This window comes from Corylus avellana, chromosome 8, assembly GCF_965113065.1.
Source record: "Corylus avellana chromosome 8, dhCorAvel1.hap1.2, whole genome shotgun sequence".
Classification (NCBI taxonomy): domain Eukaryota; kingdom Viridiplantae; phylum Streptophyta; class Magnoliopsida; order Fagales; family Betulaceae; genus Corylus; species Corylus avellana.
This window is the reverse complement of record NC_142497.1, coordinates 16,993,125-17,005,879: the sequence shown is the minus strand read 5'-3', so window position 1 is coordinate 17,005,879 and position 12,755 is coordinate 16,993,125. Positions and strand designations below refer to the sequence as shown.

The following is a 12,755-nucleotide window of genomic DNA, read 5'->3' as shown; positions in this document are numbered from 1 at the left end:
TTGATCAATTTTTGGAAACTTGGGGTATCACATGGACCAAAGGCAAAGGCCATTACCCATATAATAGTAGTCCATGACATATGGTTATGTCATATGATGCAACTTATCTAATCTTTCTTTTACATTCATGCGTGATAAAATACTTACGCAAATTCATTATATCTTATAAACTTAATTATCTCATATGTACAAAAGGTAAGAGTTTACTTATTCTTAAAGTATAGTTCGTGCAAGTAAAACTAATGCATATTTACTTTCATATTAATATAATATGCTAAAGAAAAAGGCTAAATAGATAACAGTATCCATGTAAGATTCACTTACCTGAGTTGTGGGAAAGTCCTCAACCCTGACCTCAAACTCACCAAGATGGTTTTATGCAAAAACCTAGTTTTAGACAACTCTCTTAGACCAAAAACACTAACATAAGACTTATGAATTGACAAAACATGTTGTTGAAACTCCCTAATTGATCTTGGAAGGGCTAAGATCAATCCTGTTGAGAGAGGATCGATCCTAACAACTTGAGATTGATCATAAAAGTTTGGGATCGATCCTGATAGCCTGGGATCAATCCTGAGTTGGTAGAAACGTTTCTCGACATGTTCAGAACATTCTCGAACCCCAAAACAACTATACCAAACCCTAGGATGATTCCTATGGACTTTGGAAATTCTAAGGGATCAAACTAAGCAAGTCCTATGGTCTAAAACGATCAACACAACCTCAACAATCTTGTTACGTTCTCTAAAAGAACCAACTAATATGAACCAATGATCAAACACATGAGAAAATGCACAACACTATATTGGCTTATCACGAAAAAGCAATCAAATGACAAAGAGTGCAATAACCTATCATTACTCTAACTTTTTGTGGTTTACAAACTCCCGAATTCACTCTCAAACTAACAAAATGATGGCTCTATCTTCACCACAGCACTTTGGCAACCTCTCAATACCTTAAAATTCGTGTAACAATGTTTGGAAAAGATTAATAACATATATATATATATATATATATATATATATATATATATATATAGATCAATCTGCAAATACAGTGAATATCATAATATATTCAGAATATATTCTAACATCCCCCCTCAAACACAAGGTGGTAATGTAGATGCTAATTTGAACTTGGAAACAAGATCACAAAACCGTCTAGGTGGATGTGCTTTGGTGAACACGTCGGCCAACTGATCTGCGGAAGCAATAAGATAGAGACAGGGAGTTCCCTGCAAAAGATGATGTGCACAAAATGACAGTCGATCTCAATGTGCTTAGTGCGTTCATGAAATATACTATTATGCACAATCTGAATCGCACTCCGATTGTCACAAAAGATAGGAGAACTGAAGGTTTGAGAAACACCTATATCATGTAGGAGCCAGAGGAAACACCTATATCATGTAGGAGCCAGAGGAACTCAGAGGTGGTGTCAGCAAGAGCATGATACTCAGCTTTAGTGCTAGAGCGGGCAACAACAGACCTTTTCTTGTTACGCCAAGAGATGAGAGAATCACTAAGTAAGAAACAATAACCCATGGTAGAACGACAATGAGTTGGATCACCTACCCAATCAACATCTGAATATACATATAAGTCTAATGATGAGTGAGAAGAGAAATGCAAACCATGAAATTAAGTGCCCTTCACGTAGCGAAGGGTGCAAAAAACAGTAGCATAATAAACTAAGCGTATTACAATCGTAAACTGATTAACAAGATGAACTGCATAGGCATGATCCGATCGTGTTACAGTAAGATAGATGAGATTTCCAACTAACTGTTGATAGAGAATGGCATCGAAAAGTAACTCACCATCAGTGGCTCGAAGTTTGACATTTGTCTCTAGAGGGCTATCAACAATTTTGCAATCAGTAAGGCCAACTCGTGAGAGAAGATCTGAAGCATATTTTGCTTGAGAGAGATAGTAACCATCTGAATCAGAAGACACTTCCAATCCAAGAAAGTAGCTGAGAAAACCCAAATCCTTCATCTCAAATTGTTGACTCAAAAACTGTTGAAGGTTACAAGTACCGATAGTATCATTGCCAGTAATAATCATATCATCAACATATAGTAAGAGAAGAATGAAACCAGCATCGGATCTTTAGATAAAAAGAGTAGAGTCGTAGGGGCTAGAAACAAACCTAATTTGCGCAATAGTGGAATTGAATTTGGCAAACCAAGCCTGTGGAGCATGTTTTAGACCATATAATGCTCAGCGAAGTCGGCAAACCTTGTATGGCGGATGATCGTATCCAGGAGGAGGTTGCATATATACTTCTTCACTAAGATCACCATTGAGAAAGGCATTTTTGACATCCATTTGATAAAGATCCCAACGACGCACATAAGCCACAACAAGGAAGGATTGGACAAAAGTAAGGCGAGCCACCAGCGCAAAGGTCTCCTCATAATCAATGCCACACTTCTAATTGAACCCGTTAGCCACAAGATGTTTCTTGTATTGCTCAACAGACTCATCATGTTTTATCTGGAGGTAAATCAACTAAGTCCCATGTGTGTGTTTTGGTAAGAGTATTAAGTTCTTCAGACATAGTATTCTGCTATAGAGGGTTAGTATAAGCCTCACATAAAGTGTGGTTCATATAAAGTAGCAAGACCAGAATGAGGTTCATATAAAGTAGCAAGACCAGAATAATAATGATAATCATGAAGATGGGAAGGAAGAAATTTTACCTAAGTAGAACAACGAGGGACAAATTGATCAGGTTCAAGAGTAGATGGATCAACAGGTGGGGTAGGGGCATCGAGGCCGGCCGTCATAATGTCATTTGAAGAGCTCGTCATCCCTTCATCAAGATCAATAGTTTCAGGGAGCAAATCAAAAGAGACATTAGTGAAGATAGGAGAAGAACTAGAGGGACTTGGAGGAAAAAACTCCATACCACTAAAGAACCTATGTTCCCAAACAGTGACATGACGCAAGATGCGGAAACATTTGGCAATAGGATCATAACAACGACACCCTTTATGTTCAATGCCATAACCAAGAAAACAACATAGGTGAATATGAGGTTCTAATTTAATGCATTCATGAGGTATAATTTACAATACTTCATGGCATCATTAGAATGAAAAATTTTTATGTTTCGGGAAAATTGGGTTTGAACCATCATCTGAAATTCAGAATAAATTTTTGGAGTTTAGACCAATTTTGTAAAAAAATAAAGCCATTGAGAATAATCATCCACAAAAATCACAAAATGCAGGATCCCCCCATAGTGGGAATATACGCATGACCCCATGCATCAGAATGCACCAAATCGAAATGAGTAGAAGAAATAGAGTCACTATTATTAAAAGGTAAAACACTTTGTTTTCCAAGTTTACATGCAACACAATCAAATGACTCAGACTCAACAGACCCTAACTGACCACTTGTAGCTAAAGAACAAATACGAGAAACAGATGCATGTCCTAACGAGAATGCCATAAGCTGAGGGTGGTAGATGGTGACCGAGAGTAAATGGCAGCAAACACAGTAGGAGGAAGGTGGAGAGATGAAAGCTCAAACAGACGTCCAATCTTACGGGCAGTCCCAATTAATTGTCCCGTTATGGATCCTGCACATCACAACTTTATTTAGAAAAATGTAATTCTATGCCAAGTTCACAAAGTTGACCAACAGATAAAAGATTTAATGAAAGATTAGGCACTAAATATGTATGAAACATAGATAGTTGACGAGTAGAGACAGACCCGATATGACTAACATCAAGATATGAGTCATTAGCAATGTAAATGGTGGTAGGACTAGGTAAAACATATTTTGAAGAAAATATGGAAGAGTCTGGTGTCATGTGATTACAACAAGCATAATCAATATACCAAGAAGAATTACCTGATGTGGTGGACGTGGCGGTATTAAGATTAGACTTAAATAAAACCTGATGAATAAGAGCCTCAATTTTTGTAGGAGAAAGAGTATTGGGTTGCGGTGCAATTAGGGCTGGCAATTTTGATATGACCCGCGAACCCAACACGAACACAACACAAAGTTAACAGGTTTTAGGTTTGAACTAAACGAGTTCAGGTCATAATCGGGTTACCCATTTATGACCCGGTTAATTTTCATGTCTGGCGGATTAACCTGGCGGGTTAAACAGGTGACACACCAGACCCGCTTAAAAAAAAAATGAAAAAACCCTAAACTAAAGGCCCCTAAACCTAACCCAAGCATAAGTCAACACAACCCCTCAAGCCATGCCTCTCTCTCTCTCTCTCTCTTTCTCTCTCTCTCATCTCTGAAACTCTCTTCAATTTATCATGCTTGGCCTCCTCAGCCCTCACCGGCGGTCACATCATCGTCTTCCGTTCTGCTCATTTCATTCTTGGATCGATCAGCCGCGACTCTCTCTCTCTTTGCACTCTCTGTCTTTGACTCTCCGGTATCACGGTATGTCTCTCTCTCTCTCTCTTGCTCTGATTTTATTTTTCATTTTCTATAGTATTTTTCATTCTCTCTTGCCAAAACACCATTATCCCCAAGATTCTTACCTGCAGATTTAAGTTTGTTCTTCTCATTCCCTATTATTTTTAAAAATGTGTTTTCACTGAAATTCTTACTTCTAGTCCTGCCTCTTATCTTAAGTTTTTACATGTCAGTGGTATTTTAATAATGTCTCAGAGTATCTCAGAGTTGGACCACCTTTGTATTTTGTTGTAAAGGATTACAATTACAGGTACCTGTTTAAACATTGTCTTATTGCCATCTTCCTGTTATGCTCTCTATATTTTTAAGCTTATTTGTAAGTGAATTTTTGGATCATTTTCAGGCTAGAAGATTAGTACATGCAGCCTGAGAGAAGTTATGCGTAAAATAAATTGCATTAAAATATCCCTTGTAAGAAATTAGGGGTTATTAAATTTGTCACCGATGAGCCTATGTTAAATTACAGGACACTAACTTATTCTTTAGAATGGGTTCATCACAGAAATAAGCAGATTCATTGCATAACAAAAAATGAAGTGGTTGGAAAGTGTTGCAATCTTTGGGAATGTTGCTATGCCCTTCACTTTGTTTAAAATAATATGATAATCATAGCTATGTCTGTTAGTTTTACTAAATTGCTTCCTTAATTTAGTTTTGGAAATGTCTTGTTGCTCTAGTATATGACTTTAATGATCAGGTTTTAGCTTGTGCTAGGTCAATGCTATCTTTTGGTGATGGGGACAATAATGTCACCTAATATCAATTTGCATTAAATAATTGTATTTTTGATTTGAGATTGGTGTGAGGAGATTGTAGCATGATTTGTGATTGGAGACACTCTTCAGAGAGGAAGCCCAACAAGACATGGGTCAAGGTGTTTTGAAGGATATATTGGGTCTAAAATATGAGAGGACCATGGATATAGTTTAATGAAGAAAAGTTGTCTAGTGACCCCCAGGTGGATGGGTCAAGTCTTTCTTGAGTTGAGAAGTTAGTCAGATAGTTGAGAAAATCCACTGCTTGATGTAGAGAAAGTAAAAATGTCTTGTCTCAATTCTTATGAACACCTTGCTTGATCTGATATGCAATGACTCTCTTACTCAGCTTGGAATCAAGGGAAACAAATCAGCTATGCTCCATCAACCAGTGTGATTCGAACTCTCTTTTGAGCGAGGTAGTGTAGTATTAGTTTTCTTTTCAAATTTGTTGTCAAAGTATCATTTTCTACACGTCCATTTGCTTTAGAATCCACTTTTAGTATTGATGGACGTGTGATTGATCAATATAAGAGCTCACTCAAGTCTGATATTGTTAAGGCATTAGTTTGCACTAGAGATTAATTATATGGAGAGCAAAGTAATATTAGTTATTTGCATATTTAATTTCTTCATTTACTTGTATTATTTTCTTACTACACTATAATAACACTAATTCCTCTTATTTTTTAATATACAACTCACACAAATGAAGTTGGATAGCAAAGAAGATGATGCTTTGACAACTAATGTTAATTTTTGTGACATTCGAAATTCATCTGGACTCTGGAATACAATCTATTAATATTTCTTAAAATTAGCATATTTGTAGTGTTTCATAATTCATATTTTTGATTGTATGGGATGGATCATGAATCTTTCAAGTAGACAACACATGGCATAATGGCCTATGGAAACCTAATTTGTAATGAATCTAATGATGGAGTTTTGTTTCTTTTTTCTTTATTATTTTGTTTTGGTTAGCTTTTATTATTATTATTATTATCTTTTTCTTTATTGCTATGATAAAAATGGACTATCTAATGTGTATATAATTGAAAATTGCTAATCTTTGTGAATGTTTTTATTGAATGGCAATTTGTTAACAATTAACAATGGCAGTGGTATTATTATTACATTATTTTTTCTATTTTTCATTCAAACATGTCGGGTCATGCTACCTTCTAAGTAAACGAGTCATGTCAGGTCATGTCAACCCGATATGACCTAGTTATTTTAAACGGGTTAAACGGGTAATGTCAGGTTATCCAGCTATTTTTCGTGTTAAAATCATGTCAGACCTCTCAACCCGTTTAGCTAGACGGGTCGTGTTCATATATAGGTTAATCGTGTCACGAGTCATAATGGGTCGTAATCGTGTCGACCTGCAAACCCGTTTTGCCAGCCCTAAGTGCAATATTGGTGGAAGACATATCTGATACATCAGCATGAGTGACAGCAGCAGCCTTAGTACAAGCAGCCAGGTAATTCCCATGATAGTCTTTTTTTGCCGTCATTGTACCTGTGGCCAAATTTCTGACAGTATTGGCACTGGATATTTAGACTAGTCGAGGAAGAGCTGATCGGAATTGGACCAGGGGCACGTGTATTGCGTGAAGCAGTGGCCATGACCATCTCAGAGGTGTGCATCTTCATAGCAGAGAATTAGGTCTCTTCTGGAAGGAGTTCACTAAGGGCACTTTTGATGCGGTCTTTTTGTGTACAAAAATATTAATAATAAAAATATCACTCGTAATAAAACGAATCCTTGTAGGATAGGGCTATATTGAGGGTGTCGAACCTCAAGGACTGCGTGGGTGTTGTTATCAAGTCTTTCAAGATCAAATATAACTTAATTGAAAGAAGTTTGATTTGTTTTGTTTTTATAAAGTAAATAAAGTAGTGATGAGAGATTGAAATAGGGGATTAATTTTACCATTAATTGCATAACAATGGTCAATCATAAATTAACAAGAGAAATTCATATTATGCATGATATATGGCTTGTCTCACTCGAGTAGTCAAGAAATTACCATCATTAAGAAATAAGTATAATCCATCTTTGGTTGGCACGAACCGTCCACCTAACCACTAAGATGCGGTATGATTCATCTTCCCTAAGTACGAATTATCTAATTCCTTAATATGCTACACACAATTAATGAATAAGCATTCTATTGGTACAGACTATCTACCTAAACTACACTAAACTAGGGTGTAGTACAATCCGTCTTCATAAGCATGGCCTATTTAACCTTCTTGATTATGTGTCAGTTAAAACCGTTGTATAACAATCATTCACATAATCACGAAAGATATAAAGGATTGAGTTCAATCAATATAAAAAACTTTCTAAGCCAAGAGAAGAATTTCATAATGATTGAATATAAACATTAAGATCAATTTTCACAGTTATACAACCATCATGCATACAAAAAATCTAAAATTAAAATATAATTAAACTATTATTACTTGGAGAGGGCTACATCAACGTCCTACTAGTGGATTAGTTGCTCATCCTGGTGCTGGGATGGCCTCCTACCATGATCTTCTCCTCTTCAACATGTCAGGCCTCCAAGAAGATAATTTCTGTCTAAACCTAGGCACACATTTCTTGAAGCTTTAAGGCCTATTTATAGGGTGTAAAATAAACCCTAGAAGCCCTAGGAATCCCTCGAAAAATCGTAGACAGTCTCCTACTTGGACTAGGAGATTGAAATCCAAGGTGGAAATGGACTCCTGCCATGTGCTGGACGTCCGTGTGCGCTCGAGCCAAGGGGGATGTGTGCTCGAGTTTAGTTAGTGATGCACTCGATTGCAAGTCTCCAGAATGCATCCAAATTGTCCTTTAAGCCCAATTTTCAATGGAGTTTCTTGCATCTTGCATTTAAAACCCTGAAATACAAAAACAACACAAAATCAAATAAATAACAATGCTAAGAAATTAACATATGCAAGTTTAAGGGGCTTGAATGTGCAACATTCGGCGCCTATCAACTTTCTAAGGATGGCAATAGTGACTGGTAAAGAAGAGAAGCCCGAGTATTCTGAAACTCATCTCGAATTGCCATAAGAAACTCCACAAGGTGCATGCTATCGCAAAGAGCGATGTATTAAGAGGCACTAACGTGATTGGTCCATTCTAACTCATATAAAGCTAATTGATTCCAAAGAGAAGTCATTTGTGAATAAAAATCAGTAATTCTCTTACTTGGTTCCTAGCGCATCCGATGGAGGTTGGTCACAATTTGAAAACATTGAGGAAGATTGGAAGTGTTGTAGTGTTGGGCTAACATGTACCAAACATCATTGGCATTGTCAAGAGTGCCAAAGGTCATGCTGATGGAGGCGACACAAGTGTTGGAAAACCATGAGGTAATCCTGTAATGGATACTTGGCCACGTTCGTAGGCGAGTAGAGAAGGCAGCAGCGAGTTCCTTATTTCCAGCAACAAGCTTAGGTTTTTCGCTAGAAACATATTCCCAAAGACAATGTCCCTTGATCCATCTACTCATATTTTGAGACCAAGCAGGGTAATTGGAGCCATCAAGAATGATGGGGATAGGTTGGGTAATATCTTTGGTGTTCGGGAGAGTGGTAGTAGGAGATAAGGCCATCCTTTTTTTTTTTTTTTTGGTATAATCTGGTGAGGCTGGGTGTATGGTAGGTTCTGTGAGCCTGGCTAGAGGGTGGAATCTGGTGCGGCCGAGTATATGATAAGAGATATGAGCTTAGTTTTCAAGGTTGAGATCCACTGTAGCAGGGTACACTACAAGGTTGTGAGCTCGGTTTGGTAGGAATAATCCAATGTGGCAAGAACTATTATAGAAAGATGAGCTAAAAGGACTTACCAACGTAGGGTGGTGCGTGTGCTCCAGATGGTTCAATAGATTGGCAGCCTTCAATCCAGAATCTGAGATTCTTTTCTAGAAACGGCTGAATACGACGATGTGTGGTGGATAAAAGCGGTTCAGGAGGCGGTGAAAATTTTCATAGAGAATATGTGGCGGCGCGTGAGGCCTATTTGTGGCGTATGCTTGACAGTCCAGTAGATCAACAGCCTTCGATATGGAATCCGATGTTCCTTTTATGAAAACGGCTGATCGAGGCGGCGCGTGGTGGCCGGTGACGGCGTGTGAAACGTGGACACATAAATTGGGACAGTGCGTGGGAGCACGTTGAAGTTTGGAATGACAATCCGAAATTACCACATGATAGATCAGACCTTTTAAAGCTTGTTGGTATAATGGTTATATCAAAACAAGATCAAAAAAACCTTTAAATCATGTGGAAACTGTACTAACTTCTTAATTATCTAAACAAGGTCAAACCTTGTTTCTGATACCATCTTAAAGTAACTAGAGAATATAAGAATAAACTGAATATTGTATTTCTGTGTGGGGAGAGGCTTACATGTGGTAGACAAAACTACCGCATATCTGCTGTAGTTTTGCTCTACCGCTGCGATTTATCTTTTAAGGGTTTTTTAACCCTTAAAGTGCAAGGTAAAAACGTAAAAAAAAAAAAAAAAAAAAAAAAAAAAAACCGTCAACTCCCGTTAATTCTTTTTTTTTTTTTTTTTTTTTGTTTTTTTTGTTCAACCCAAACCCCAAGCCGTCTTCTCTCTTTTCTCACCATACCCAAAACCGACACCCATGAGAGTCGAGAGTCATGGATACTCTCTTGCAAGCCTTCCAACATCAACCTTTGCACATGGTGGCCTTCATCATCCCCTTCCTGTTCCTATTGGGCATAGTTTTTTGTATTCGCCGGAGGTTGCCTTATCCACCGGGGTTCAGAGCGTTACCGACGAGTGCGAGGCCACAGTTATCCTCTGCACTAGTTGAAATCTGGAGGTGGTTGTAAGTTGGATGATGTAAGAAGAAAGGGGTGAATGAAGATGAAATTCAAAATCTATTTTCCAGCAAAATTGCTTTGAACTTTTTTGCCTCATTCCCATTCTTCCACCGTCCCATTCCCCTTCTTCTTGTTTGTGCAAAAAATCCCTTTCAATTTCAGATCTTGGTTTAAATTTTTTGTTTTGCTTGTGGCTCTGGATGTGTTGTGGTGATCTTCTCTAGGGTGGAAATTGGTGTTGCAATTGAGGGTTTTAATCCAGTAGATGTGAGGCTTTGTTGCAGAAGAGAATTGGGGTTTCTACTCCTCCTAGGAAGAAAATTTGCATTGTAAATGATGTTTCATCCTCAAAGAGCTTCAAAACACTTTCACATTCTTCTTACTGAAGATAAACTTCAGAAGAATGCTGCAGAGGTGCAGACGATAAGCAGTGCAATATTTGATTTTGGGTATGGTGAGAAAAGAGAGAAGACAGCTTGGGGTTTAGGTAGAAAAAAACAAAAGAAATTGACGGGAGTTAAACGTGAGATTGACGGCGTTTTTTTCTTTTCACGCACGTTATTAGAAAAGAAATCTCAGCGGTAGAGCAAACTACTGCAGATATGCGTTAGTTTGCTCTACCGCAGGTAAGCCAAGTCCTTTTGTGTGTATTGAACTATATACAAATGAGCCTATTTATAGTTAAATAAGACCAGATAAAATAGGAAATACAATCAAGAATTAATGAACAATATTACAAAATCTAATCTATATATATATATATATATATATATATATATGGAAGTATAGATCAATCAGCAAATACGGTGAATATTATAATATATTCTAAATATATTCTACCACTTCTCTTTCTACTATCATTTAATTTTTAAAAAAAATACTTAAATTGTATAAGAAAAAGATAAGAGCATCCCAGTGAGCTCTTTAAATTTGGTTTTTTCTTAAAAATTTGAAAAAACTCATAAAAAGAGCCATTTAATAAGCTCTATACTCGATTTTAAATGTAACTTTGATAAACAAGGCTTTCCAAATACCCAGAAACGGATTTAGGGGAGGACTATCGGTGGCCTTGGTCCCCAAAATTACAAGAAAAAAAAAATTTTAGGCAAAAAAAAAAAAATTAAGGTATTTTTTGCCAATTGGTCCCTCCCAAAATTTTTTTGGCTTTGGGTCCCCCCAAATTCAAAGCTGGCTCTGTCTCTACAAATACCAAGGGCCAAAAAATGAAAGTTATTTAGTTTTTTAATCTTATATATTCATTTTCATTCTGTCTCTTATCTACCCAGAACAAATAAAATAAAAAAAAATAAAATAAATAAGAAAATAATAATATTTAACTAAAGTAGAGGAATATACATAGAGTTTGATATTTGATTTATTTTAAAAGTGACTTTTTAAATTTAAAAATAAATAAATTTTTCTTTTCAAATTTATTTTTATTTGAAGAAATCAATTTAGTTGCTATAAGGGAAGTGGAGAAATTTATTTAAATAAATAAGCGAAAGGTTATTGAACTTTTTAAATTTAAGAAATATGTATAAAAAAAAAATGTTGCTAGTGCTGGAACCGGTAGAACTTTTGCGCCGGTCATTGTTCCCAGTCTAATTACCTCCCTCATTAAAGTGTATTAAAGAACCCAACCTCCTCCTAATTTATTTCACTCTCATCCTTTCTCCCTCATTTCTCAAACATCTCACTCACTCGCACACACGCTCGCACACACGCCTACATATCCTCTTCTCGCTCTGCTCAGAGCGCAACAATGGTGAGAGGCTCATCTCAGTCCCAGTCCACGGCCTCCGCGACCTCCAGACCCGGCGTCGTTGCTCCGCGAGGCTCCGCGGCTGCGACGGCCGGTATGCGCCGCCGTAGAGTCAGCGGCGCGTCCGGGGCCACCGGCTCCGGCGCGATTAGCGCCGGCTCAGGCGGCGGCGGAAACATGCTGAGGTTCTACACGGACGACGCCCCTGGATTGAAGATCACGCCGACTGTCGTGCTTGTCATGAGCGTCTGCTTCATCGGCTTCGTCACCGCCCTCCACGTCTTCGGCAAGCTCTATCGCCGATCCGGAGATGGAGCTTAGCTCTGTGTTCGGATTCCGAGCTTTGATTGCTGTGCTGGAGGCTTAGTGATGAGTGATCTTGCGTTCCTGATCGGTAACTGAATGCTACGTTTCTCCTTTTTGCTCTGTACATTTTCGCAAGCTTGTACTTCATAGGGTTTCCATTTTGTTGATTCCGGATTCTGCGGGTTTTACTTTGAAGGAAACGAGTGAGTTTTGATCTTGCTTGCTTTTCAATCATCTCATCTGCTCTTATTTGCTCAAATTTTCTTGGAATAAATCCTTTTATCGTTTGATATGTGCGGCTTTTTTTGTTCTTTGATGATTTAATCTCTTGGATGAGTTACCTAATTTCACTTTTAATTTTTTGATTTGATTTTATTTTATTTTTTGACCTATTTTATAGATCAAACAGAGAATTTGTAAGAAACTTGGAAAATTGAAATTATTGCACAAGCTTTAGTTAGAAACGCTTTTGGTTTTTCTCAGGGTCTTGGTGCTTTGTCTTGAAGATAGGTTATGTTATTTATCTATATATCTCTGCTTTGTTCTTGGTTGACTCAAACTAGTTCAGAAGTTGTACATAATTGGAAACAATCTTTATAAGGACTGTGT

The 12,755-nt window shown here is 37.4% G+C and overlaps 1 protein-coding gene across 1 annotated transcript; it reads left to right on the top strand.

Moving 5' to 3' along the window:
- Nucleotides 1-11,735: 11,735 nt before the first annotated feature.
- On the top strand, nucleotides 11,736-12,438 carry LOC132164312 (Preprotein translocase Sec, Sec61-beta subunit protein). Its single transcript, XM_059574802.2, has one exon. It carries the CDS (start codon nucleotides 11,841-11,843, stop codon nucleotides 12,159-12,161), a length of 321 nt encoding a protein of 106 aa, XP_059430785.1. The 5' UTR covers nucleotides 11,736-11,840; the 3' UTR covers nucleotides 12,162-12,438.
- The last annotated feature ends 317 nt before the right edge of the window (nucleotides 12,439-12,755 follow it).